The 28,000-nt window shown below is 39.9% G+C and overlaps 3 protein-coding genes across 11 annotated transcripts in view; 2 read left to right on the forward strand and 1 right to left on the reverse strand.

The window, feature by feature from the left end:
• The first annotated feature begins 151 nt into the window (after positions 1 to 151).
• On the forward strand, positions 152 to 21,580 carry EIF2AK2 (eukaryotic translation initiation factor 2 alpha kinase 2). 7 transcript variants are annotated; one of them, XM_042789413.1, is made up of 18 exons: positions 174 to 258; positions 1,675 to 1,774; positions 2,029 to 2,133; positions 3,208 to 3,334; positions 6,748 to 6,862; positions 8,010 to 8,179; positions 8,980 to 9,106; positions 9,780 to 9,862; positions 10,787 to 10,877; positions 11,339 to 11,373; positions 11,541 to 11,675; positions 12,145 to 12,264; positions 13,531 to 13,638; positions 15,312 to 15,504; positions 17,608 to 17,733; positions 18,287 to 18,382; positions 19,878 to 19,940; positions 20,021 to 21,580. In XM_042789413.1, exons 4-18 carry the CDS (start codon positions 3,231 to 3,233, stop codon positions 20,138 to 20,140), a joined length of 1,686 nt encoding a protein of 561 aa, XP_042645347.1. In that variant the 5' UTR covers positions 174 to 258; positions 1,675 to 1,774; positions 2,029 to 2,133; positions 3,208 to 3,230; the 3' UTR covers positions 20,141 to 21,580. The 7 variants fall into 7 exon arrangements, with proteins under 7 accessions (XP_042645350.1, XP_042645347.1, XP_042645351.1 ...); XM_042789415.1 differs by having other exon boundaries at positions 193 to 258; positions 1,689 to 1,774; positions 2,035 to 2,133; XM_042789411.1 differs by lacking the exon at positions 174 to 258 and adding an exon at positions 765 to 1,215 and having other exon boundaries at positions 1,689 to 1,774; positions 2,035 to 2,133.
• On the reverse strand, positions 15,102 to 27,781 carry GPATCH11 (G-patch domain containing 11). 3 transcript variants are annotated; one of them, XM_042789421.1, is made up of 10 exons: positions 27,718 to 27,781; positions 27,321 to 27,454; positions 27,003 to 27,229; positions 26,103 to 26,144; positions 25,903 to 26,023; positions 25,123 to 25,213; positions 23,956 to 24,060; positions 23,078 to 23,159; positions 22,446 to 22,531; positions 15,102 to 15,383 (listed from the first exon to the last, which is right to left on the reverse strand). In XM_042789421.1, the coding sequence occupies exons 2-9, from the start codon at positions 27,365 to 27,367 to the stop codon at positions 22,476 to 22,478; spliced, it is 771 nt and encodes a 256-aa protein (XP_042645355.1). In that variant the 5' UTR covers positions 27,368 to 27,454; positions 27,718 to 27,781; the 3' UTR covers positions 15,102 to 15,383; positions 22,446 to 22,475. The 3 variants fall into 3 exon arrangements, with proteins under 3 accessions (XP_042645355.1, XP_042645354.1, XP_042645356.1); XM_042789420.1 differs by lacking the exon at positions 27,718 to 27,781 and having other exon boundaries at positions 27,321 to 27,711; XM_042789422.1 differs by lacking the exons at positions 15,102 to 15,383; positions 27,718 to 27,781 and adding an exon at positions 20,133 to 20,374 and having other exon boundaries at positions 22,447 to 22,531; positions 27,321 to 27,711.
• Positions 27,782 to 28,000, forward strand: part of HEATR5B (HEAT repeat containing 5B) — a 57,228-nt gene continuing 57,009 nt past the window's right edge. Inside the window, exon 1 of the mRNA XM_042789409.1 lies at positions 27,782 to 27,826. The gene's annotated coding sequence lies outside the window, so the exon portion shown is untranslated. The remainder of the gene's footprint in view (positions 27,827 to 28,000) is intronic.

Here is a 28,000-nt window from a genome sequence, read left to right on the forward strand (position 1 = left end):
GGGGTTGAAATTAAGCAGGGCCCTGGAGTGGGGCTGTGAGGAGACACCCCGCCCCCCCCCCCCGCCGTGGGGCGGGGTGCGGTACGTGAGGGGACGGGGAACGGTACGGGAGGGGACGGGGAGCCGCGGAGGCGGGCGCGGCTGAGCCGGGGAGGAGGCGCCTGTCTGAGGGGGCGCGCGGCGCGTGGAAAGCGGCCACACGGGGATCCGAAAGGGGCCGTGGACGTGGCCGCTCGTTTGGCTTTCCGGGTTTCCTTTGTGAGTTCTGGTTTTATTTTTCTCCCTCTGTTAAGGAGCGCTTTCAGGGTGAGAGCTGGCGTCCGACCCGAAAGTATCTGTTGAAACGCTGCCAGGGGACAGCTTTCCCGTGACAAGGTTTCCACACCCGGGAAAGGTTGCGCGGGTGCCCCGCGGCTTTCCAGCCCGCTCCCGGCAGCACCGGCCCGGTCCCGCTCCCTGTGCCGGCCCCGGGCACCGCTGCCTTGTTGCCGTCGTGACCGCGGCTGCTGCCACTGGTGAAGCCCGTTATCACCCTTATAATATGTCACCAGCAAGTTCTCTTCGGGGTGTCGCTGCACAGCGCCCAGAGACGCCACGTACAATGCTGTTTGTACCCCAGAGCACTCCTTGGCCAGGCCTCGGTGAAGAGGGCCCTGCACGGAGGAGGAGGAGGACGGGATCGTACAAGCGGGAGACGCAGGTCGATTTGTCGCGCAGGCACGATGTCCTCCCCGGTTCTGCCGTGGCCGTCGGAGCGTGTCCCGCCGTGGTCACCCACAAGCAGAGCCAGCCACCGTTGCACAGCACCGGGATGATTTTTCCGTGATAAAGGCAAAGCTCCACTATAACATTTTAAAAGAAAACCCGTTTTTCCCATACACGTGGGGGTAATAATTTGTGAATTATGTGACTCATATAATGGTTTGTCCTTTGTTTTCTACAAAATGATTATACATATAAGCTTAGTGTTTTGAACTCTTTGATCTTTTTCTCCGCATCCCCACTGGCATCTGAACGGGTTCCCTGTTGGTTGTATTGGAGCTGTGGGAGAGCTGGCGTGCCTCTTGGGTGCTGGTGGGTGCCCAGGTTGTTCCCTCGTGCTAAGGATGAGACCTACGACTTCCTGCTGTTTTCCTTCTCTCCAGCTGGCTGGTTTCCACCGGAGGGAGAGCTTGCCGGGCTTGTGGCTGTGGGAATCAAAGCACAGTCCGGCAGGTTCTGTGTCTGAGTGATTGGGGGTAGATGTTGAGTGCACACAGTGAAACGCATCTGTTCCATACTTTAGATACAACCTCTGGAAACTAATCCTGGAGATTTGTTTTCTTTCTTGATTCTCCAGAATATATTAATAATTTGGTGGCTGATTTTTTTTTTTTTAATCCTAGTAAGAGATTTACTATGAAGTGCCTTAATGTTCAGTGATACCTATAACATATTTTAAGTTTAAAGAAGGCTTAAACAATGAGAGATGAGAAATTGCTCTCGTGTTGGAGAAAGTTATTTTTTGGCTGAGACCAAAACAGAATTGTGAGAAGTTTAAAAGAGATCTGAGCAGGCTGAGTGGATTGATTAACAACATTCTGTTCTGATAAATGCAGACAATCCTGGCTGGAAGGAAAAACGCTTAAATTACACTTTTTTTTTTTTTTTCCTTTTTAACTTTTCTAAATTCAGTATATGCACTTCAGCGTGATCTCTAAAAAGTAGAAGACCACTTTTGTAAAATCAGCTCTTGCCAACAGAGGAGGAATGTGATGAAGCACCATATAAACAAGTATGTTGATTTTTTTTTTTTTTCCTTAATTTACATTAGTGGTATTGCTTCATTTGGAATGACTTGCGCTTATTGCCCCATTAAAGAATTCCCCCAGATGTAGAATTGGAAGGGTAGAGAAGGGTTGAGGAAGAACTTAGAGAAAATAATACTCAACCAAAAGGATAGCAACTGCATTTACAATTCAAAAGGTGTGAAAGGAAATACTTTGTTATGTGCCTTAACTATGGTTTGGAATTAATTTCTGTGGGAAGCTGCAGAGGTTGAGACCATGGCAGTACCGTGGAGCAGTGGGACACCAGCCCAAGCACCGAGAACATTTGGAGCTGTAGTGAACCCTGGCAGGTGTTGCGAGGCCTGTGAGTGTTGTCCAGCTAGTCGGGGGGGGAAAGGGCTACTAAAAAAGTGTTTGGGTGTATTTGGGAAAAGCTGGGTGTGCCACTGCGCTTTGCTGTTCGCATAGATGTACGCGGTTGCTGCCGGGTATCATCTGTGACAGAGAAAGGTGATGGCTACCCAGGGGCACACGCCGGTGGGGTAACGCTGCGGGGGTGCGAAACGCCCCGGAGCGGCGCCGCGAGTGCCCCGCAGCCCCACGGGCCGCGGGGGGGATGGAGCCCGTCTTCTCGCCGCGCCCCGTGGCCGTGGCGGGGACGGGAGCGCGGCGCCGCCCGCCGTCCCGCATCCGGGGCCGCCTCCCGCCCTTTCGGTTTCGCTTCCAGCCGGGGCGGGCGGTGCTGGGGGAAACGAAACCGGAGCGGTGCCTGTCCCCGCCCCGCCGCCGCGCCGCCTGCCCGAGCTGCGGGGTCCGGCGGCCGCTGCCGCGGCGCGGAGGGAGCGGCGGGGAGCGCCGGTGGGCTGGAGCCCGAGGGCGGCTGGGCTGAAGCCCGAGGGCGGCTGGGCTGAAGCCCGAGGGCGGCTGGGCTGAAGCCCGAAGGCGGTTGGGCTGGAGAAGCCCGCGGGCGGCTGCCCGCAGCCCGGGCCGAGCGGCTGCCCGCCCGCTGCACCTTCCGTACGTGTCCCGGAGCCCGGCCGCCGCCGCCGTTTGAAAGGGTACGTTAAAACGCCTCCGGGATCCCCTCTGAAAGAACCGATTCTAATTCCGTCTGGACAAACGTCACTCATTTTTTATTTATTTATTTATTTATTTATTTATTTATTTATTTATTTATTTTTTTAATTCCTCCACAGGATTCGGTGAATGATTCAGCCTTTTCTCACTAACAAATCTTACATAATCGCCACATTCTCTGCTCTGCTTTCTTCCAAGCAACAGTTGCAGATCAACCACTTGAATTAATAATTACAATTAGTTTTCTGTGAACTTTGTTACTGGTACCAGTTTTCTATCACAGCAGTGGGCTGCCAGGATTAGGGGCTGTGTCAGTGCTGTGCCTGCAGGTACTGACGTATTTTTGCATGTTGCTTTGCAGAACCTTTCTGAGGTTGTGTCAGAATGGAACGTGAGTGCATGGAGAAAATCAACCATTACTGTCAAAAGCAAAAATTTACCCTGGCTTATACTGATGTCGGAATGACTGGCCCATCTCATGATCCTGAGTAAGTTCACTATGCGTGTTGATAAACATCAGGACTCTTCCTGCAATGAACAAACGGGGTAAAGCTTGGAATCATAAAAGCTGGTTTGCTGAAAGTGTGTATGTGGCAGGAGAGCTGGTTGAAACCATAAATTGAGTGGTAGATGGGTGGGGAGCATGTCATATGATGGAGTTTGAGGAGAAACTTTATTTGAGGGATGATAGTCTTTTTTTTGGGGGGGGGGGGAAACAACAACAAGGTAACTCTTACTGGTAACTACACTCTAAGGATGTTATGCATCTGCCATGAAATCTCTCAGGAAGTGGTGTGGATTGCAGCAAGTATTTCAGTTTATGATCTGTGCTAACTGAAGTTCCTTGATTTTTATTTGATTTTGCAAAGCATGGAAATTATTTCTGATTTATGTTGTTAATTTCTAACCACTGAAGTTGTGTGTATATTAATTGTCTGTGTACCAACATATTTTATGTGTAGTTAATTTTTGAACATCTGTTACAGGGTCTTTTGCTTAAGCTTTTTTGCTTATACTTTTAGAGACTCAAGATCTATGATGTTTCCTTCTGTTTTGTTTTTGTTGTTTGTGTTTTTGTTTTTTTTTTTAAATTTTTTGCTAGTTTGCATGAAGACAGGCCTTATGCTGATAATTAGTATGTTTCTTCTAATGTATTTCATATTGACAGTCAGCATTGTCTGTGCTTATTCTTAGACCTCACCATAGTCCTAGAATATATTAATAACATTATCTGGGTCTCAAATGTTAATTGGTTATCTTATTTTTTTCCCCACATTACATGTGGCTCATGTAATTCAAAAAAGTAACCCTTATCATAGTAATGGCCACAGCTGTGGTCACACAGCTACATCTTCGTGCTTCAAAAGTGATGGCGTGGGACTAACAGAATTCACACACATTTCAGATTTACTCATTTATCCCATTTATTTCTGCCCACTTTTCTGTGTGCTCTGTTACATCGACAAGTATAATTCAACCCATTTTCTTGTAAGTGACATGAGGTGTGACAGTGGTATCTAGGAAAACCCTGGATAACTTGGGCTGTTCCAAGGAGTACAACATACAGCGATGAGTGCCGTAAACCTCCTCCAGTGCCCTCGTGCTGTCTTTCCCACTGCTCTGCCTGCTGACAGGATGCATTGGCCACTGCTGGTCCTGAGCTGGCTCCCTAACTCTTCTGTGCTATGTCCCATCTCGTAAGTCCTTCTGCAGTTGTCCGAGGCGTGATGCAGAGACACCTCCTGTCATCTCTTCCCATCCTATCCTGGTTTTGGTGCCGTAGCTGTTTCCACGGCAGTGTCTGTCAGGGTCAGTGCAGAACGCAATGTAAGAAGGTGGAGAGAGCCCAGCCTGGCTCGGTCCTGAGTGGCTGTGAGCTTTCTTGAGCTGGGAATGCACTGTGTGGGCAACCAGGCTAAGTCCTACCTAAACCTGTCAAGTCTGGGCAGTGCTTACTATCTTGGGGTCCATGGTGGGATAAGCATGACTGTACATTTGGGACCAACTTGTGTAACGCTTGTTCAAAATCCTCAACTCAGATAACGAACTCATGGGTCATTGAGTCTCAGACTGCAGTTTTCCTCAGGATGCTTAAATAAAATGCTGAACTTTGGGTGCAAAGTCATGACTGAATGTGTGTAGTATTCAGCACTTAGATACAGGTGGCTAACAAACCTTTCATTTTTTTTTTTTTTTCTATGCTGTTTCCTATGTGTAGAGTATGTGGCACACTGTGGTGTTTACCTCCTTAAGATCTCACTAAGTCTTGCTTACACAATGACTACAAGCAGGCTTCTGCATCTGCATTGTTTTCCACCGAAACATTTCATTAAATGGAAATGGAGAGTGAAGTTGGAATAATGAAAAAAGTGAATTCCTGAAGTCATTCCACTATTTGAAACAAATGGTCCCAGAGAGAAACTCGTGTTACACCTAGACTGTTTCTTTGTGTGAATCTATCTTCTTGACTGAGCTTGCATATCCATATGCTCTGCTGCGATCTGAAGTACAGACATACTCTGATGTTATAATAATGGTCACTTTAACTCAATGGGAGTCTGTGCTGCTGCCAAAAGCAGAAATCTAGTTTTCTTCTCCTCCGTTGCCTTTTGTGCAAAGGTAGTAGCAGAAACACTAGGGATTTTGCGGCTGCAGGACAACTTGGATCTGGGTAGGAGCTGATTTGGCCAAAACCCAACCATCTGCTATTAGGTCCCTGAGGTGAGTTGAGCCCAGGTGGCAGCGAAACCCCCGGCCGGCCACTCACTTCCCCCCAGTGGGATGGTGGAGATGGTCAGAAAGGTGAAAGGGGAGAAAAACGTGTAAATCAAGATAAAGACAGTTTAATAAACGAAGCAAACCTGTATGTGCAACCAAAGCAAAATGAGGAATTCACTCACCACTTCCCATCGCCAGGAAGATATTTAGTCATTTCCAGGCAAGCGGGGCTTCGTCATATGTAATGGTTACTTGGGAAGATGAACATTCTAAGGCCCAATGTCCCTTCTTCCTCCTTTTCCCCCTAGCTTTTACTGCTATGCACGATGCCATGTGGCATGGGATGGTCCTCTGGCCAGCTGCCCTGGCTGTGTCCCTTCTCACGCGCCCCCAGCTTACTTGCTGGGAAGCCAGAGTGGGGAAAAAGAAAAGGCTTTGATGCTGTGCAAACACTGCTCAGCAACAGGTAAAACACTGTCGTGTTACCGGCACTGCTTCAGTCCCAGATCCCCAAGGTAGCACCATCCCAGCTGCGATGAGGAAAGCTGACGCCGTCCCAGCCAGCCCCAGAGCCCGTCGTGGCCCCGCGCAGTGCGCGCACCGCTGTGCAGCGGGGGGCAAGGCAGCGGGGCTCCAGTGTGGAAGGGCAGGACTGGAGTTTTTGTTCGTTGTTATTTTTTTGGGACTGCCTTGAAATTCATGTCTCATGAAGCACCAGACACGGTTTTTTGCACTTATTAAATAGCGTACGTAGCAGTGTATCAAAGGTGAGTGTAATGACATGTCTGGATCCGTGAAATCCAGATTAGCTAATCTTTCCTCTCCATACAGTTTTGCAGTGCTGAGATGTGTCCTGGTGCTGGGGCTTCACAACCTTGCCTGTAGCAATGCTGAATTCATGCATTCTTTTGCTTTAAAAAATGTAAATAATTTTTATTTTTAAAAGCAGTTAGACATTTAAAAATACTGTTAGAACTAATGAAGTACATGCATTTGTGACTAGGGAGGAAATATTTCTACTAAAGCATTATGATAATTAGGAGTTAGATAGAATAAAAACACATGAATACTTAAATACCTCCATAGTTAACTTGTAATGCTTTGTAGACCTCAGATTCAACGTTTTTTTTATTACCTAGGACACAAATGTAACAATGTTTTCTAAAAGTTTCCTTCATTGCAGGTTCACAGTTGTGGTTAAAATAAATGGTGTAGAATATGGCAAAGGCACTGGTAAAAAAAAGAAGGAAGCAAAAGCAGTAGCAGCAAAAAAAACCTGGGAAATGATTGAGAAACAGGTGAGTAAACAGTAGATTTTTTTTTTTTTTTCCCCTAGTAAAGGTCGAAGATTAATCTCTATAAGTAGCCAATAAAATACCAGTTTTCTTTAATTTGGAAGAGTTTCTAATTAATTAAGTTGTCTTTGTTCTGTCTTGCTTGGGGCTTTCCTACTTTTTACCTCTGAACTATTTCCTTAATTGTTCTAGTACATGGTTGGTATCTAATAATGAGAGTGTTTCCTCTCCTGCTGTTATAGGAGGATGAAGAAATGTGTTTGCTTTTGTTAAGCTGCCTTGGTATATCCAGAGTGGACAGTGTTCCTTTTTTCATCTTGGCAACTGTTCAGTAATTCAGTGTCTTCAAAACATTTGCAGGGCATTGTTCAGTGGGTCTGTTGCCACTCTGCTCATAAAATTGCTTATTTTCACTTGATCTGATTCATTTTTGTTTCCTTGACATTATATTATTCACATTATAGCTGATTCTATACTCTTTATCCTTCTTTGATTTAGTTTAGGTTTTAATTCTGCTCTTCTGTTTCCTGCCTGGTGTATGGTAGCTATTTCTTATTTTTCTTTTCGACTCTGCTTCTTAGCACCTTTTGAGTGAAATCTTTCCTTACCTGTTTCCATATGCTTTTTATTGTGTTACCATCATTACTTTAACACAGTTGCTGCATGTTTGCTAATGCTGCCTAATCATGAGACAGCTGAAAAGTCCTGCTTTCCTCCCTTGCACGTGCACAGGAGCATTTGCAGCCCTTGCTAATGGCAGCATCCCGCTGCAATCCCTTTTCTTGGCTCTGGTCAGGCTGTGAGAAAATTCAGAAGGCAGCATTTGCTTGCCTTTTTTTTTTTTTTAAGACATTTCACAGCTCATTCCCTATCTTTTCATAGAAGAGGTGAGAGGAGACATGGTGATAAGTTGTTAAAGACATTGGTGCAATACTTGGAAAACTGGATTTACATTTTGTTGGAAATTCAAAATGTGATAACTTTGGGTTGGGATGGCTGTCCTTTGCCACAAGGGGCTTCAGTAATGCAAACTTGGGATTTCTTAAAACATTTTGAAATGCTGGCAAACCTTGCAGCTGTATTAGATCTTGTGTACTGTTTATCTTATTAAGCTTAAGTTTTTAAGTTACCTATTTTATTTGTTTTGTAGCCAGAGAGTCCTTCAAATACGAAAGCTGCAGAATTAATGACAACTCAAGTGACCTTATTACCTGCAACAGGCAGTGATTATGTCAGCCTACTAAATATATATTCACAAAAGATGTTACAAATAGTTGATTATCCTAACAAAGAACGTACAGGAGATGCCCATGCTCCCAGGTAAGAAGTACTTTGTCTTTGTAATTGCTTTTAATACTTCTTCATGTTTACTAACGCTACCATTAGTTACCCTGAGTAGTGTTAGATTCATCTTTAGAAATACAGTGAAAATTTTGTGGTAGTCTGGAGAGAATCCAGTGGAGGGCCATTAAGGTGGGTAAGGAGTTGGAGGATACAGCACAGGAGGAGAGGCTAAGAGGGCTGAGTTTGTTTAGCTGGGAGAAGAGATGGCGTGATGATAAAACAGTAGTCAGTGCTGACAAATGGTCAGTTATCTTGGTTGTAGCTTTGGCACCTTGGTGGACCTCTTGGCATGTGTTTTGGAAACCTCTAGGAGCCAAATGCCAAGGAGAGCCCGTTTGTGTCTCCTTCTGTATGTGTTGCAGTCACTGAGCTGCACAAATGTTCCAGTTAGTGATGGCTGAAGGATGATAAAGAATATCTATGTGTTTTAACTCTCATGACAATATCTGATGGAAAACTCCTTTCTTCCCCTGCAAAATAAGCCATTTTAAAACCTAATCTGCAGATAATTTGTGATTGTGGCTGCGTATGATATGATGCTTTGAGGAGTTCAACCTTAAAAAGTGCTGAATATTCACTCGCTGAAAATTGGTTGTCTTGAAGGCATGTCAAATTAGTTATTTACTATTATTAGTTAGATTAAATGTCTATTGGGAATACTGTCCTGAAGTTGTATATTTCAGGTTTCCATTCTATAATGTCAATTGACTGTAGTGTTTAGAATCATTAAATTGTCTAATATCCTATATGACTTTATTCTCTGTTGTATTTTACAGGTTTTCTTGTAGCTGTACAATTAGTGGCATTGTGTATGGAAGTGGCACTGGGGCTTCTCTAGCTGCTGCAAAACAAGCTGCTGCAAAACAAGCCTTTGAGAAGCTAAATAAGGAAAACACTCTAACAGTATGTGCTATATTGAGCCTTAAGACAAAAGTTTAATTCTTGTATCTTTAATGTTTGAACAGATTTCCTCATTATATTTAAAAGCATATTCCATCGATTCCACTTAAGAGGGAAACAATCCATGTTTTGGTGGGTTGATTGGGCTACAGGATTCTGTTGGTAAAATTTATGTTGTGTTTCTATATTCAATTGCTGATTAAAAAAACCCCCTCACAGTTGATATCTATGTATTTCAGTATATGGTCTGATATGTTGTAATTCAAGGATGCACATATACCAAAGATTTCCAAACCCTGACTAATACATTGGCTGTCTCCTGTGTGAAGTGTTGTCCAGCTGACTGGCTATGAGCTTAAATCTCTTACTGCCTTCTGTTGGATCAAAAATCTATTGTGAAATATAAGGAAGGCAAAAGCAGGAGTGAGAATCAACAGGTCTTGCCTTCTCTAGTGTTCCAAGGCAGAGTCTAGCAGAGCAATTGCTAACACCATCCTCTGAAGAGCATAGCTGTTCTCTTCATGTCGGCAATCGTGTTTCCATACGTGCAAAAAATTATTGGAATTCTAATAGTGATCCAAACCCACTTCTGAATCGCACAGAATAGTAAATATGAACTAACTTAAACAAAGTGTAGTTTAAAGGGAATTGTTCTTTTTTTTTCTTTCTTTTTCAGATGGGAAGTAACAAATCTAATGGCAGTTCTGCATTTAGTGAGCACAGTAATTCCCCTGAAGTGCCAACTCAATCTGATTTAGAGTAAGTTGGGTTCACTGATAATGTGATACGGAAAATCATTTACTAATCTTAGAGGGTCATGTGATCTAGTTCTAAATCTGCCATAGTTTCTTGATTGCAGTGTAAAGCCATTTCATTTGAGCAAAATTTGTTGTATTTTGCAGTTTTATTTGCGTCTTTACAGGTTAGCTTGTAATAGTTTTAGAGCTTTCTGATATATTTTGCTATGAGTAGTTCTTTCAGAAGCATTTTTACTGTGAAGTAAATGGAATAACCTACTTCATTCAATAGCATTATGTCATGCCATTTTTAACACTCATTTTCCTATTGTGACACTTGTGAACTCGGTATAATTCAATTTCAGTACTTTCTTGTGCTTCACATTTTGCTTTCATCTCTGTTTTTTTGTTTGGTTTGGTTTTTGTTTGTTTGTTTTCCTTTTCCTTTTTCATTCTCCCCTAAAGGGAAAATTAGCTTAGCAAAACAAAATGAACGTGCATAAGGTTTCATTTGTGACTTGGGAACCTTAGATCAAGCATTTTGTGTCTAGCAGTTAATTTGACTGTAGTGCTGCTACCACTTATTTTATTTGTGTGACTGTAAAGCAAGCTGATGCGTACAGTGCTAGAAGTGGCCACACAACCTTGAAATAAACATCTGTATTTAACCTATTGAATTAAAGGATATAATAGAATATATATTGTATAGATATCTACATATCATGACATCATATCATACAAATGGAGGAGTATATTACAAAATGTTTTTGTTTTATTAGCTTTCTAGCATAAAGTTTTGTAGTTTAAATCAATCATGATTGTTAATGCTTTTTCAGGTTTTGTTTTTAAAAACTTAAGTATTTTTTTATGCTTCTTTTTTTCTTGTGGCAATCATTTTATTTAAGATTGTGTTCCTTTCACCTAAAACTAGTGTATTATTTTTCAGTAACAGCAGTATTTGCTTTGAAGACTCAGCTCCAAAGTTAGGAGAAAAAATGAAAGATGTGGCAGTATGTCAAAAGCCTTCACCTCCTCAGGTACAGTATGAAAATTGTCTTCCTCATAATTACATTTTAGACCTTGAATAGAGCAACCTTCTTGCCAGAGTGTAGCATCAGTTTGTTCCTTTATCCACGAATCACTAGAAAACACATGTGCATTTTTCCTAAGAATATTCAGGACTTTCTTACTATTAATCATTAGTAATTTACTTCTGTACTGTGGACCCAATTTATGTACTGTTGACCAAATGGGCAGTACTCCCAAGAATGGAGGTCAAACTAAGTTTGTATTTTTCTGTGGGAAGAATAATGATGTTGTACATAGTATGTGAAAAAAATTAAGCTAAGACATGGCTTCATTCTTATTACATTGTTTATATAAGGTATGAACACATTTATAGACAATTCCTAGATAGATTCTCAGACACATTTTAAACTAACTATAGTGAAAATATCCAGGATATCTCAGTTAGGGTTTTTTTCTCTTTTTCATGTAGAGAGATGCACAAGGTTCTGCCTTGAAATCCAGAAGGTATGTGTTTATTTCCAGGTTGGTATCTCCTATAAGCTATATTGCAAATCACCTTAGTGTTTCTGTATCTAGCAAAGAAATGCCACTATTGGGAGGTACATTTCTTTTTTCATGTCACATGTTGGAAAAAGGGCTTATTATAAGTTTTGCTTTTGTCCTTGTTAAAGAAAATTGGCAGCTAATTTGTATAATGCAAGAAATAAGGAAGAGAAAAAAGAGATGTTGGATTCAGATGAAAGTTTGTCAGACTGGGACACAAATACCAGTGAGGAGAATGGAAGTCCATACACTGTGAATAAAAGGTAAGAAGGACTTTTTTTTTTTTTAAATATGAACTGTATGGCAATTACAGTATGTAGTGGTTTAGATTTTTTTGTTTATTCATAATAGAATGTGAAAAAATACCGCTGCAAAAATAACTTTCAAAGACAAATGATATTTGAGACTTTTTTTTTTTTCCTGGAAATTTCAAATACAGTATAGCAACTGATATGCGATTATATTTAATACCTGAAACCAAAAGTCATTTGTGTGAAGATGTGAGGGTAATTACCCTCTATGTTTTCAAGGGTCAGTTTCCATTGTTTTTTTAATCTTCAAGACTACGATTTAAGCCTGTATAGGTGCTGAGTGATCCCTGTAGAATATTTCAGCAGATGTATTAGATCTGTCAGCATCATTTTTATATCTTGTAAATGTAATGTTAAGTATACTTAAGTTATATATCTATTTACATGTTTTTTTTGTTGTTGTTTTGGTTTTTTTTTTAAGATTTCTTGAGAGTTTTAAAAACATAGAGCCTATTGGTGAAGGTGGTTTTGGGAATGTTTTCAAAGCAACAGGGAAGCTTGATGAGAGAGCCTATGCAGTCAAACGAGTTCACTTCACAAAGTACGTACCGTATGTTTACTTCTGTTATTTTAGGACAACCTTAATCAACATTTTAGTCCTTTGTTTTGTCTCTTTAATAATCCTAGGAGTATTTAAGCAATTTGCATTATTAATTGTCCATTCTTTCTGGTGAACTGCTCTTTGTTTCTAAGTGAAGCTGAGAATGGCATGCAACTTTGTTAATTTTTGCATGCACTGGAATAATTTCAGATTCAGCTGTAAAAAAAATGTATTTATTAAGTTCTACTTCCCCTGAACACACGAGTGCTCTGGTTATTAATGTTGCAAAATGTGTTTGAAAACTTGCTGATTAATAAAACATTGAAAGCAGCACTGTTACTTTTGACAGGTTACATGGAAAACTTACATATCAGTAACATAAAGACTATAATTAGAGAAAACAGAGAAAAATGAAAGCAATACCATTTTGTGGTTTGTAATTGGAAAATGCTTTATATATGACCCATGTAGTCATTATTCTCACACTGTGTTACTTGTCCTTTATAAATCTCAGCAGAGAATGATGATCTTAATTATTTTTTTTTTCTAAAGTGATTTTCTGTAACCAGTACCTAGTGGAGTATTTTATCAGCAGCTAAAAACTTGGATTTCTTTTAGGTAATCTATTAAAAAAGTTTCAGGTTGTTGGAGATACTTATCTCTTACATTGTGTAACTGCCCTTCAAATTCTTGTGTTCTTCAGAAATATATGCTATTTTAATTTGTATTGCAGTCCTGAGAACTATACTAAAAAACATTCTACTGATTCTTCACATAAAGGCTGCTGGTCTGCTGATGGGTTTGAACTTACTTCACTAGGCAATGTTACAACAACAAGTGCAGGCCACATTGAGTAACAGTTCTTCATGAGTATTTATACAGGCCTCTGTATGTAAACAAACTTCATAGAGGTGAAAAGAAAACATGGGTGTTTGCTACATTGTGTTTGACTACCTAACACAATTATGCACTGCAACTATATCCCTTTTTCAGCTTTTTCTGAGTGGGGCTTTAATTTCTAAAGTGGTTGAAACATTTTTGCACTTTGAGTAACTGAGAAGATGAAAGGAAACCCACAGAATTTGTAACTACAATTTTGAAATTGTGTTAAGGAGAATATGATGTTTTTTCTAAATTAATGTAAAACTATCTGTGTCCTGCTACTTGATAGTATGTCTTTTATTTAACTTAGTATTACATTTTCATAGGGAAATGCCATTTTGGGTTTTTTTTCCATTTTTTTTTTTTTTTTTTCCATCCAAATAGGAATGTAAGGCGTGAAGTAAAAGAACTTGCAAGACTTGACCACGAAAACATAGTGCGGTATTATTGTAGCTGGAAAGGGTATGACTGTGTAACTTCTCCAAACTCAAGGTAACTACAAGATGGTAGTTTGCACTCACGAATTTGTTTGCTGTAGTGAATTTTGTGTTGTAAAAAGAAAGAATGATTACTGGTTATAAATCATTATACAAACATAAATGCATGTATAGACTTACATATTTAGGAAAAAAAGCAGTCCTTTTCAGCAGCAGGTCATATATAAAGTATATTTATATCTTACTTTATTTGATGAATAAAATACATTATGTAATTTTATTTTTCTCCTCTCTCTTAATATACAGAACTTGCTGAATCTATAGAGGAGTGTACGAACTCAGAACTCAAAGTTTGGGCTTAGAATTAACAACAGAAACTAAAAAATTGTGTGGCAGCTGGCTGACAAATTTCTGATTGAAAGCTTCCTTTTTTAATAAGTACTGGTCAGCCAGTTGCTCTCACAGAGAAATAATTAAATCTAAGTTAGCAATTTAACCATGATGCCTGAATTAGTTTTAGTTGCTGAGATCAGAAATACAGAATAAAATGTTCTTTCATTTAGAGGTAGTTTTTCAACACTAAGACTTCTGGGAAGACAGTGGTAAGAGTTTTAGATTATTAACTTTTCAAAGTTTCTGTGGTAAGCTTTTTTTACTAGCTGTAAATTCATACCCTTCAGATACTTTGCCACACTTATCTAGAGCCATAAAATATTAATGGATGCAAAATTATAGTTGCCATGGTATCTGTCCAGTGTGCTCAGTAAATAAGGACTAAAACAGTGGGAAAAAAGTCTCATGTCAAAACTCATCCATTAATGTGTTGGAGTCTCAATATCACTTATGCATTTTATATTGAACAGTATTGGGTAAAACACAGGAAAAAAAAGAGTTCTCAAAGCTGAGGTCCCAGCCTGGAATTCCACTTAGTGCCCTGGCCTCCAGGCTACAGAGAGTCCTGAGCCACTTGATGCTTGTTCTTCCAGTGCCTCAGGCAGCTTTACTCCAGGGCACTGGGATCACACAGTGCAAGGAGGAAAAAGTGGTGCCACCTCCTCTTCATATTGTCCTTCCCCTCACCATCTCCAGCCTCAGCCTACGCTATGGGCTGATGGTGAGGGAACTTTTCTTCCAAGTGTGAGGCTGTCAGGTGGGTGAATATATTTCATCTAGATTCCCAGCTGTCAGAGGGTTTCTGTAACTCGCAGACTGATGTCAAAGACGGTCACTGCACTACCTTCTTGAAGGGACAGAGCTTGAAAGAATGTGATCACGGAGGGTAGGAGAGGAAAGCAAATGCTGTGTTTGAGCAGAATAGAGAACACCTGCCATGGACTTGCAGCAGTTCCTAGAGGGCAAGATGGGAGCCAAGGACAGTGCCAATTCTTCCTGTATGGGACATGCCTCTACACATGCGGGGAGCAGAATCTGGGCACTTGGAAAACTTCCAGTGTGAACAAGGAAGCAAGCAAAACATTAGCAATATTTCAGGGCTATGCAGCAACTGAGCAGAGATTCTTTGGTTTGCAGTTCTATTTATTTATATCTAGTACAAATTGGTCTAGGACATTTTTTAAAATCAAGGGATTTACAGACTTTGGAACTCCAATAATAATAATAATAATAATAATAATAATAATAATTAGAAGAGGAACATGAGAATCATTGATGGCTTGGGATGAAGTATATCTTGCCAATTTCAGTATGGTATGCGATTTTCTTTTGCAGGCAGGAGTCAGGCCAAGAAGTTATCTGTCTTTTCATCCAAATGGAATTATGTGAACAAGGGCCACTGGAAAACTGGATTGAAAAGAATAGACAAGACCGAAAGTATCATGAAATGGCACAAAACAAATTTTTACAAATACTGAAAGGAGTGAAATATATTCATTCTAAAGGGTTAATTCATCGAGACCTCAAGGTAAGTAGGATGGGTAATTAAAGAAAAAAAAAAGATAAAAATAGTCCTTATTGGGATTTCAGAAAAGTGAAATTGTTCTAGTCTTTGTTTAGCCTATTGTGTACCCTAGTAGTGTGCCTCTTCTGATATTGCTAGTGATTCTTTTTTTTTTAGCAACTGGCTGTACTTCATCCTAAAATCAGAAAGTAAACTGGAGGATATCAGAATGCAGGAGTTCAAAAAATCAGTAGTCATCAGTTAACAGGCATCAGTGTATTATATGTTACTGGGTCACAAGACTGCCTACTGGAAAAATAAATACTAACTTTACTTGATAAAATAATTAGAAGAAAGAAAGGGAAAAGTTGAGTCTAGCAAGTTTGCTCTTGCCATATTGTATTAGGATAAACTATCCCTTTACGTGCTGTGTTAGGTAACAACATACTCTAGTTGCTCTTGTATCATGCATGCATACGAATATTTGAATGTTACTTTTTTGGGTAGAATTTCAGTCTCTACAAGTGCACAATTATAAATAAAAAATATTTCAAGATAAATATTATAAAGGTCAAAGTTGCAAGCTGTCGAGGCCTTATATGTCAGCTACAATGTTGCTTACAGAGTTTTAAATCACTTGCTTTATGAAGAAGTCATCAGTGTGGTGGTGTTCCTAAAAACTGCTGTAGTGGGTCACATTAAATGTTGATCTAGGATGCTGTTCTCCTCATACAGTGACTAATTCCAAACACCTAGATAGTATTAGAGTGGAGAGATGATACAATGATTCTGTCCTTGATGCATATTCCCTTCTTCTCAAGATTTCTAGTAACCTGAAATTTATGGGCTTCTTGAGCCAGAGAAATCTTTCACATTTTGCATTCACAGTGTAGTTCCAGATCACGTTCACTGGCCACTTATAAAATCTTCACATCTTCTAAAGCTTTTCTATCAGGATTATTGCTACAATACTGGAATGAACCACAAATACACGCTCATAAAATAATGATTTCCTTAGATGCCTGGGAGAGGCCTACTTAAGAGCCTTCTCACCCATTAATTCTTAGCTCTTCCTACTCTGTGCTTTGTATTTTCTTGCTCCTTCTGTCCTACTTTATTCTCATCTCAGCTCAATCTCCTATTTTTCCCCCTTTCTATGATTCTGCTGCCCCAGTCCCTTATGCATGGCATCTGGGCATTAACGTGCTTCCAAGTCCTATTACTAACTTGTCTGTCTGCATTTGAATTAATGAACTTTTCTTCCCACTTTGATCTGCTTTCAACTTATACGTTTGGCCATCTGAGATCTCCATGTCCCAGGACAGGTTCAAGCTGGTACGAATATCATTTGTGCCTGGTATGAAGTCTTTAACTAATGTAGCCAGGTCTAAGTACTGTATTAAACGTGTGCGACATGGTCAGACTTGAACAGAAGAATTGACACAAAGATCTCTCCTTGTTTAATATAAGTCTCTCGTGGCCTCACAGTCCACTGCAGCTTCTTTGAGTAAAAGATAGCACGAGACTATTGGTTTCGTTTTAATGACATTCAGATATGTAGTTTCTTTATCTTCTTTGGGAAACTTCATCCAAGTATATACAATTCTATTTTTAGTTGCTCATGACTTTGTTGAATTTAAAAATGGGAAGTTCAATAGAAACTTAAAAGTGATGCTGTGAGATGGCAGCAGTAAGCCCTAACTCTGCAACTGACTTAGTACAGATATCCCGCTGTGCCTAGGAGAAACTATTTGTGTGAAATTCCATGTAAGCTTAAATGCTTTGCCCGAGTATATCAAATCCCAGGGCTAGGATGGAAGACTAAAAAGCTCTTCTGCATTTGAAATGTTATATGCACAATGTATGTGAAGAACCTTAAAGCATAATACAGTTATGACTGAGCTAGGGGATGAAAAAAATGTTGCAGTTACTGTGGCATGTACTGCTTTAGTGTGTTTTTAAAAATTAATTGCACTTTTTTGTATTTCCTACCCCATCGGTTTCTTAATGCTAATTTCTGTGAGCAATTATCAAATTTTATGGGGAACACTTCTGTGGCTGATTATGCTTGACAATGAACCTTGGTCATAAGGTGATTTTTTTTTTTTTTTTTAAATATATATATAGCCTCAGAATATATTCATATCACACGAAGATAAAATAAAAATAGGCGACTTCGGTCTTGTGACTTCTGTGGCGTATGGGACTCTGACTGAGAACAGAGGAACAAAATCATATATGGCACCAGAACAGGTAATTATCCTGCTACATTAGTGTTTCTGTAACTAGATTTGCATTATAAACTCAGCATTGGATGTTCTCAATCCTGATCTCAGTCCTACATCAAGTTGCCTGACGTCCCCTGGTATGAGGATAACTGTATCACAGAGAAAGCTGTCTGCAGATGTGGCAATTTTATTTTGCTGTGCTAACCTACAGGGTCTGACACTGCCTGCTGTAAGGAATGCCCTTGCAAAACCAGCCTGCCAGCCATGTATTTCAATATAAATTTAGGACTTCTGTTAACTGGGGCATTTGAGTCCTTCTATTTGGTTCATAATTTGTGACTGATATTGAAATGCCTTATCTGTATGGGTCTGCAGAAGTCTTACTATAAGTGTTTAATGTGACACGATAGTCACTATTTAACAGGTCTGTAGCAGAAAGCATTAACAATTAATAAGATCAAAGTAGGGCTAGTCCTGTGGCCGTGGGGTGGAAATTTCTACTGACTTCAAATTTTGCTTTAAGAAGTGCTGTCCAGTTGGATTTGATGTCTATATTTTTCTTGTTCTAATCTTTGTAGTTCGGGGACACATATGGAAAAGAAGTAGATATTTATGCATTGGGATTAATTTGGTTTGAAATTCTTTCGGCATTCAGTTGTCATGAGAAAATTAAGGTATGTAATCTTTAAATTTAAAAAAGTCTGTCAGTGGTTTGTCTTGCTGCTGGTATTGCATGCTGACTGCATGCTAGAAGGAACCTGTATATCTAGAGTACTGTCTTTGTTTATAAAATATTTTCCCCCTTGATTCATTTCTGTAAGGCCCATAAGTCCTCACACCTGGGTTGAAATGTAATAACTGAAGAGAAAATTACTGGTTTTATCTCATCTATGTTCTACTGAGATACACATTAAAGCCTGAGCATGCTAACGAATAATATCTAGCAAAAAAGATTTCAAGTTTCTGATAAATCTTTTTGTTTGATCAGAGTATTCGAAGGGACTATTTTTTCTAATCTCAGAAAATAAAAATTATGAATGGGAGAGTTTTGTTTCTGCCATGTTCTTGCCTTCACTGCACAGTGGACCAAGAAAGAAGTTTCTATCAACCCTGAACACTTGCAGTTTTCCAAAATGAGAACAAGTGATTTATAATACATAGCTTTAATTGGAAAAGATGTTACTTCAAAAAGAAAACCAGTGCTACTTAAGCTTTTCTTGAAAAGCTCTCTCGTGTCTTTTGCTTTTTCTTGGTACTTTGCACATTAGTGTGCACACACCTACATAATTGTAGCACATATGCTCACACCTACATATTTGTGGCACAGTGATGTAGCTGCCGAGTACCTTGTCTAAAGTAATTGTAAGATAGATGTACATGGTTGGACCCAGAAGCTCCTGAATGCTGTTAGCTTGGTCCTTTTGCCAGTATGAGAAAACCATACTGATGGGTCTGCTTGACTCACAGGTTCAACTGGGCTCTGTTTAGCTACCTTGGAGTATTTTCTAAGACATTTTGTTCCTGCTCACAGTTGACTCTGCGAATGTGTCCACAGTCCCATGGTGCTTACAGTCAAAAGAACAAGACCAATTATTTAGTCTTGTTTCCTTTAAAGCATAAAAATCTCGTGTCTGTAGGCAGGTGAGAAGGTCACATGGATGGAAAGTCCTAGGATGGTCTTCAGCTGCTCCATCAGCTTATAAAATAATTTCACTTAATAGAGCATGATAAACTCTGTGGGGTGCTGGCAAGCCCTGCTGAAAGAACATCATGCAAAAGTGACGCTGATGATTATGAGCTGAGTAAGTGGTTCAGCTGATGATGACCAGCAGGTAGGGTCACAGGCCTAATGCTACTGCTGACAAGTAGGGAAAAAGCTTGAAGTTGATGGGAGCTGTTGTTTTACTGGATACTGCTTATAACGAGAATGATTCTGAAATGGAGACGATTGCTGAAACAAACACATCATTTTTAAGCTTAAAAAGGGACAACAGTTGATGAAAAGACCACAAAAAACAAAAAATAGAATTAAATGGAAAAAACTTTCAAACTGTTTTTTTGTAGATTTGTGCTTTTCTAATTACTTCAGCAAATGATATGGGTCATAAAGTGAGATGCAAATATAATCAATGAAAACATACCAAAACTCTTCTCTGTTATGAATTTCAGGTATGGCCTGATGTTAGAGAAGGTCAACTTCCAGAGAGCTTTACCAACCAGTTTCCAACAAAGGTATGGGGTTTTAATACATTATTTCAGTTAGTTTATTTACGCATAAAAAATAATTTATTGACTTTAATTTATTCTTGCAGGCACCCATAATCAAAAAGATGCTTTCAAGAGACTCTTCAGGAAGATACTCTGCATCTGAAATACTTGCATTTTTTAAGTCTGTTGATAAAAACAACGCACTGAAAACTCATACTCAGTAATTGCCCTTTTAAAAGGCTTTCAGGTTGTGTTTAAATCCAGAGTTTCATATTTGTTTGATGAAATAACAGTAACTGTCAGAAGCAACAGCAAGACTTAGGATATGTCTTTTTTGTGGTGTTTTGCCTTCCTGCCATTGAGGAGCTCATCAGCCAAAATGGTCACGTCACCATTCACACCCATCAGCTGCAGACCAGGACAGTGTACTTCTGCAAGCAATCACTTCAGACTTTTACCTGGAAACAGAGGCTGTGGATGAGCTGAACTACATTGTACAACAAGTACAGGAACATAGTCCTTGTCTCCTAGCAGATTAAGTTGATGTGGTGCTAACTGCCCTGTGGCAAATACCTGTGTGCATGCTCTTAACATGTGCTGCATCCATTATCAGTTGAGGTTACCTATTGTTTTCCACTGAACAAGTGCTGTCTTGTGGTATGACTCAAATGTTTCTGATTTGTTCAGTGATGTTTTTAATAATTACTAGTATGTTCCAAGTAACACTAAGATGAGTTTTTGTAGAAAAGATGCGAGGAATAGGTGGGGGTTATTCTTCACAGAATTTCAGTTCCTTAAGGTGAACTTTTCAACACGCCTGTTGAACACCTAGCACCTTCAATGCTCTAGAACTTAAAAATACATACTTTTAAAGCAAGCATTCCTTGCAAAATTAAATGTTAAGTATTCAGCTTCTAGAAAAGCTAGTTTAGATTTGTTCTAAACTTTTGGAAACCTTAGGTGTTGAGTTTTTGGGTTTCTTTTTCTGAAAGGAACACTTAAGGTGCTCTTAATATAGCAATATTCTCCAGCTTCCTGGGTAGTAACCATTTGAAATCCTGTGCTGAGAGAGCACCTTAAATGTTCTCTCCCATGCCGCTAGATTTTAGCACCTTATTGTAACACTGAGGCATATGTCAGACCCTTAACAAGCGTACTGAATACCTCTGACTTTACTGTCAGACCAACAAAAGGTAACAGCAATTTGCCTCTTACTCTTTAGTGATATACTTCAAAAACTTTAGACTTGCCTGGACTGAAAGAATTGTGTGTGTGGTGGTGGGGAGCAGGCAGAATAGAAAGGCATAGTAGTCCTTCAGATGCTTGTCTCTGAGCTGTATCTTGTCAAACTATTAATTGCTGTGGAGCCCACATAGCTCCATAAAGGCAAATGAGCAGATACTTCTGAGCAGGAAAATGGGTATTAAGAGTAGGTACTGGATGCTTTTTCTGAAATGTTAAATTGGTTAAAAGTGAGTGCTTGGTTAAAAGGAATAATATAAATCAATGCACAGTAATTTTTATATTCTTACGGTAATTATTGCTGATCTGCTGCAAGTATTTGTTGCTAAGTAAGAACCTTGTAAGAATACATCCATTTGTAAGGCCTGAAGTTACTTTTTTTCTCCTTATCATGAGTCACAAATACATAATGCATTTTACTATTCTGGACTAAATAGTATTTCTTCGCAGTAGTCAACATCTGGGAGAAACGATATCCTGACACAGACAAAATACTGCTAGTTCCTCTTCCCTTTCACCCAGAAAACTACTCTTAGAATATGAAAATTGATATGTGACAAACTTTGGCTGAATATTCTTTACATTTCTTGGACAGAGCAGCCACAATACCATTACCTTCTTACTGTTAAGTAATACTGAGCTTGTCCTAGTAGTTTCCGATACTTTTTTTCCCACAGTATTTGTATACTTCAGCAGGACCTTTCTATTCATGACTGTTTTCAGTAGCAACTGCTGTTCTCAAAAAATAAAACGTCTATTAAAATGTATTTTTTAATCTAAAAAACGCAACATCATCATGATCTGGTATGATTTAGTTATGAAAACTATGCACCTTTACATGCAACAGAACATTGGTTCAAATAATGTCACTGTAATGCTTCACAAGTTTTTTTTCCCACCAGGTTAAGATAGTAAGGAAAAGAAGTCTTATGTTTAGTCGTCTTGGTAAAGATAAAAAAGCCTGTTTAACACATTATACAACGGAGTAACTAGCCAATATTTATTCCCTTACTCGAACTTTATTATCAGCTCATCTTGTTCAGTTGGGCAGGGCATAACTGAAGATTGTGGAAGACTTAACCTGACTCCCAATTATGGTAGTTAAGTTAAAAATGTAAAGATTTAATTCCTATTAAATTGTGCATCAAGCAGAAAATCTGTAAGATGCTTCAGAAATGTGAGTTTAACCTGTCAACATAACTATTATTCTGCATACTTTGGTGTGAACTTGTCAGCTAGCCCAGCACAACTCTGAACCCTCTCAAAGATACTATGAACTATACATACTTATCTAGGGCTCCCTCCTTTGGAAAGGCTTTAGTCATGATCTGCAGCAGTGTCTCCAGGGCAGTTTGAAGATAAATCTTCAGAGTCTACAGGATAAGCAGAGAAAAATGTGAGTAATTCCATTTCGGAGGAAAAAAAAAAAAAAAAAAGTTGCTAGAATTATTTGAAGAATCCATATGAAACAGATTAAACAGAAGTCAAGAAGGGTTGCAAGTTATTAATGCCAAACTTCGTTTTAGAATGGTGAACACAAATTCTACCCTCTTTCACGCAGTGAAATGAGACAGTGTTCTATTTCAGAAACACCTGCAAGCTTTTGCAGCTTTTTATGGTACTACTTTTAATATTTGAATTTTGTTTTCTCTAAACAAAATTAATATGAATACTAAATCAAAGAGGTGCCAGCATAGCTAGAATTTTTTTTTTTTTGTACATGCTAACACCTAAAAATTGGCTTATAATCAAAATGTACAAAGCTTTGTGAAAGAAAACAGCAGCCTAGAAAGAAAATTTACTACGTAGATTTAAAAAACTGCAGTAAGAGAAACATAATGAAGGATATATTGTACTACTTGAGTCTAGCTGCATAAGCAAAGTAAAACGCTTACAAGACAGGTTTAGTTTATTCTCACCTTCGTAGGTTGTTCCACACCAAATGCAATAGAAGTGGTGTTCTCTCAAATAGGCAGTCAGGATGTACAGCTTTTCTGATACCTAGAGATACGTACAGGTATACAATGATCTGGGGCTCACATGACATAAACCACTCTGATCTACTAGTTTTGCTGAAATATGATTTTTTAACCTTTTGCTATGGAAAAGATACACATTACTGTAGCTCTGTAAGGCATGAAGTTTCCCAAAGTTGTAGCACACAGAAAAGGAAATAATGATCTCTGGAAAGTTAATGGCTGTTGTTTGCTCATCCTTCTTTCCAGCTAAGAAACCTGCACTGAAGAAAGAACTAAAAATATTACCTTATTTCAAATATATGATATTTTAGGGTGGAATTTCTCACACCTCATCTCTGCAAATCAAATGCATAAGGCTAACAACAGTGCTGTACTCTAGTTCTCAAAAAATGTGAATTTCCAGTGTCCATCTTGAGATAATCTGATACATTTTCAGAAATTACTTGGTGATTCTAAAATTCAGCCTAAAACATGAGATCAGGCATCCAAAATTAAAACTCAAAAGCAAGTAACTTTAATCAAATATGTGACCTTGCGTAGCTCGGCTAAGACACAAAAATGTATAGAATTTAATTTCTAAGCTGATTTTTCCAAAGATCAGCTTCAAAACAGATGAGCAATGAATGAGTGGTTTAATGCTTTATATTTTATTGTGTAACTGCTACAAAATTCACTGCTCTAAGACTGCAAAAAGGCCATTCGCTACAGCTTGGAAAATGACACGTACGCACATATCCTTTATACATGTATGTATGTACGTACTTTTTAAAGGAATGTTTAATTCAGAATCAAACCATTTATTTAGTTGCAGGGCTTACACTTAAGTCTGAGCTTGTACATTCATCTTCCTTGTCTTCCTCATCCTTTTTGTCGTCTTCTTCAGGTGCTAGCCAATACCAAGTCTCCTTGGGAACATCAATATCCTTAAACAGTGAAGGATTTAAATGAAAATTACCTGGCTTTATAGGTTTTCTTGTAAGATGCTGGATAAAACAAATTTCTAATAGGTGAGATGTTAGGTATTAAAACCTTCCTGCATGCTAGAACTGAGAATTACTAAAGCTGTTGTGGGAAACTAAGTACAACAGTCCACAAGAAGGATTATTCACTCTTTTTAAAGCAAGTAAATGCATGCTAATATTATATTCTCCTCCATCTATGTTTGGCATGTGTAAGGCTACACAGCAACATAACCTCACACCAAGCCTGTGAACCGATACCCTTTTTTACCAGTTGAAGACATGTTGCCCCAAGTTACTTTATCAGGAGATCACACCATGCTTCCTAGTCCACCTCAGGTAAAGTTAAAGGAAGAAGAGTCAACAAGGATGATCTAAGGTAAGTCTGCTTCAAAGTCAGCTGAATAAGGAGTATCAAACAATCAGCAGAACTTGTGGGGCAGTATTAACCTCTAACAGGTTAACAGAGAAAAATATTTGAAGTTTTCAAGTGGCAAAAATTTAAAGTAGGTCACTGCTATTAACCATGTTATTCCTTGCAGGTGGAAGGTACTTTGTTTTGGGTTTGTTTTTTGTTTAAATGCTTATTTGGTGAATCTGCTGATTCCCTCAATGATGATCCCCATCCTTGGAGATAACCAAAAGCTGTCTAGACCTGGTCCTGTGCAACCCGCTTTAGGTGACCCTGCCTGAGCAGCAGAATTGGACAAGATGACTTCCAGAGTCGCTTCCAAAGATACGCAAACTGCTCAAAAGTAAATGCAAGAATGCAGAAACAAAACCAGGTGAGTTCGGATGGTGCAGAAGTTACCATGAGGTTGGTGTATACCTTCAAATATATCTTAATGGTGCAAACATATACTTTGAAATATTTTAAGAGGACTGAAGTGTTGCCGAACATCAACGCTTCATGCTCGTTATCCCACAATTTTAGAGAACTTCCAGGAATTGAATCACTACTTTGTTTGTAGCCTGTATCTCTAACCTATAAGCCTTCCTTCCAACCCCCAAAAATACAGGTCTCACTTTTTGCAGATCTAATTGCTGGCAGGCCCTCTGGCTTTTTCGGAGGTCTCCTTCCATCTTACGTTCTTCTTGCTTGTTTTTGAATCTTATTCTGTTAAGAAAAAGTAAGTAACTAAAATAAGCAGGTAGACAAACAGTGGGATGCATTAAGTCGATAGGTTTTCTAAAATAGAAAATGTAAGATTCCAGCTCTACTAATTCGCTCAGACCAGGAGAACATTGACCTTAAGTCCTCCTGACATTGTTTCTGTGGAAGCACACATGTATTTCTAAGGAATTATACCTCTAAGAGTGCTTTTTTGATCACACTAGACTGAACACTGTTTCTTCATCAGGTTTTCATAAGACATGAAAAAAGCAGTTCACTAAACATCTGCAAAAGATACAGCCTTCCCTAGGCTTTCCTTCTCCATATGTAACAAGGAAATCAACAGAAAGTAAAACCAATAAAACCTATACAAATTTACCCTGAGATTTAAAACCACTGTAGCAACATTTCTCAGGATTATCTGTGGATTTTATATTAAAAAAAGATTACACTGTTCTCTGATTTAAAAAATTGCAAATGACTTGAGGAAAGTTAGTCTGCATATTGTTTGCATTCTTAACATTTACGAACATAAATGATGCAGCACACACTTTTAGCATTACCATGTTCATGTGCTTTTGCTTTAGAATTGAGAAACAATTACTCTCTATTTCAATTCTTACCTCTTACTCAAAACATTCAAAACCAGTAACATGTTAAAAGAATAACCAAACTTAAAGCATAGAAAGTACCTGAACTGATCTGCAGCTTGTTCATTTGCTTGCTTTTTCATATGGAGTTTTTGTCTATAGTTTTCTAGTTTTTCTTCAGCTTTTCGCTTTTTTAATTCCTCGTGACCAAGCCCACTTCTGCCTATGTAAGTTCGAAAGATGGATGTAAGCAGTTGAGAAGCTCTGATACTCAACTAAGTAAATAAAGAAGTATCACAAACCTGTTTTTATGTTCAGAGGAATAGGTTCAACAATGCCCTCTCCTGTGAGGGAAAAAATAGGTCAATTTAAGAAATCAGGTCTTTCTCAAACTATGATTTGTGCGCTATGTTCAAGTAGGCAAGCTGATTTGGCCTTTAAATATGAATACATTTTCTTGTGATTTTGCTGCTTGGAAGTTGAAAAATCCCAGATCAATGTACATTTAGTGTATTGCAAATGACCCAGCTGAACTGGAACTCCCTTTCTTTTTTGGCTTGTCTGCTGGATTGCTATGTATTTTTTTCAGGATGCTACCCAACCCAACCTGTGATGAAGACTGCTTCGTTACAGCCTTCTTTAGCATTTTTCATTCCAGTATCTTACACCTTGGCAAAGATGAAGAATAAAAAAAATGTCTGTCTGGACTAGTTCATTTGCTGATTGTCTACTAGAGACATGCTGAACTGGCTCAGCAGTTACTGATACTTTGTTTTACAGATTTTACCTCATCTATCAAGGTTTCATAAGGGTAGGCTAGTATGGACCATTTCTTCTTCAGAATCCAACTATAAATTCAAACAGAGGGACTGACTTATTTTTGGAACACTATTAGCTTTGCAAGACCATCAAAACAGCCTTAATGCAAGTCTTGTAGGCATGCACATATGGAAGTGCATTTACTGAGCAGGAGGTACTGATGCTTCCCTTGCATCTCGCGATACTCTGCACCATTTTTATTTGTTTTTAGAGATTTGATCTCATCTTTTGTTCTGCCACAACACATTCACAGTTCAGTAACGCTTGGGCTCTCAGAGAAGCGTTTATTGATTCTGTCTACGACTGAAGTGGCAGCGAGAGTCTGTAAAATATAAAGGTACCCCCGAACACAGGCAGATGCTTCCAGATTGTGACAAACTTACCGCTTTTGCCAAGGGCCTGGCCGCTCTTGTAGCCCATCTTCTGGAGCAAGGCAAAGCCTTTGTTCTCATTCCCCAATGCACTTTTCAATACCAAGTCACGTCTCTCTTTTTCTTCTTCTTTTATACTCTTCTGTCTGTTCTTCTCATTGGCTTCTTTTTGCTTTTCTTCTTTCTGAATAGCTTCCTTCATCCGCCTCACCATGGGCAAGCCTGGCCTTACATCCTGTCTAAGAGTTAATAATTCCAGCGAGTATTAACAAATTTTCTTTACATGCTTACGATCACTTAAGAGGGAAAAAAAAAAAAAGAGCCACCTACTTAATAAATAAATCAGACATGTAGTCTTCCTCTTCATCTTCCTCCATGTTTAGTACGCATGCCCTGGTCTGACCCCTTTCCTATAAACACCGTCAACACGCTTGATCACGGATTTTATTTCTCCCGCGGGTTACCTGAAATGCAGAACCCGCTTTCAAACGGAGGAACACTTGCCGCTCACGCTCTGCCGCGCTCGGGACGGGGCTGACGGACGAAAACCCGTGAACCGGCCGGGCCGGGCCGCTCCCTCCCTCTCCGGGACACCCGCGCCAGGCTTCACGCCCACAGCGCGTTTATTTTTTTCCGGGCTCCGCCGCCAGCGGCCGCGACGCCCCCAGCGCGCGGAGCCTTCGCCCACAGCCGGGCGCGGGGCGGCCGCGAGGACCCGCGCGCTCACCCGGCCCGCCCCGGCCCGCTCGCGGCGCCTGCGCGCGACCACCCCTGCCCGGCGCCTGCGCGCCTCCCGCTTCCTGCTGCGCGGCCGCGGCTGCCTCCGCGCCGCCGAGGTGGGTCGGGGCCGGCGCTGGCCACGGGGGGTAAAGCCGCTCGTGTCCGCGCTCCCTTCCGCTTCCCTCCCCCGCCAGCCGGACCGGGGCACGGCGGGGGTTGGACGCAGCCAAGCCCGCCGGTGATGGCCCCGCGGGGGAGGGGGAGGGGGGCGCCTTGCTGCGTGGGGCGGG

Source organism: Tyto alba, unplaced genomic scaffold (genome assembly GCF_018691265.1).
Source record: "Tyto alba isolate M040663 unplaced genomic scaffold, T.alba_DEE_v4.0 Super-Scaffold_16, whole genome shotgun sequence".
NCBI classification, from domain to species: domain Eukaryota; kingdom Metazoa; phylum Chordata; class Aves; order Strigiformes; family Tytonidae; genus Tyto; species Tyto alba.

Bases quoted from the DNA above. Each gene is read 5' to 3' on its own strand.
- EIF2AK2 (XM_042789416.1), top strand. From the start codon at position 3,231: ATGGAACGTGAGTGCATGGAGAAAATCAACCATTACTGTCAAAAGCAA. The intron at 3,335-6,747 runs GTAAGTTCACTA...CCTTCATTGCAG, and splicing joins GGCCCATCTCATGATCCTGA to GTTCACAGTTGTGGTTAAAA. The intron at 6,863-8,009 runs GTGAGTAAACAG...TTTGTTTTGTAG, and splicing joins GGGAAATGATTGAGAAACAG to CCAGAGAGTCCTTCAAATAC.
- GPATCH11 (XM_042789421.1), bottom strand. From the start codon at position 27,367: ATGGAGGAAGATGAAGAGGAAGACTACATGTCTGATTTATTTATTAA. The intron at 26,024-26,102 runs GTTTGTGATACT...GAACTTACATAG, and splicing joins TCCTCTGAACATAAAAACAG to GCAGAAGTGGGCTTGGTCAC. The intron at 23,160-23,955 runs GTAAGCCCTGCA...ACGTATCTCTAG, and splicing joins GTACAAGCTCAGACTTAAGT to GTATCAGAAAAGCTGTACAT.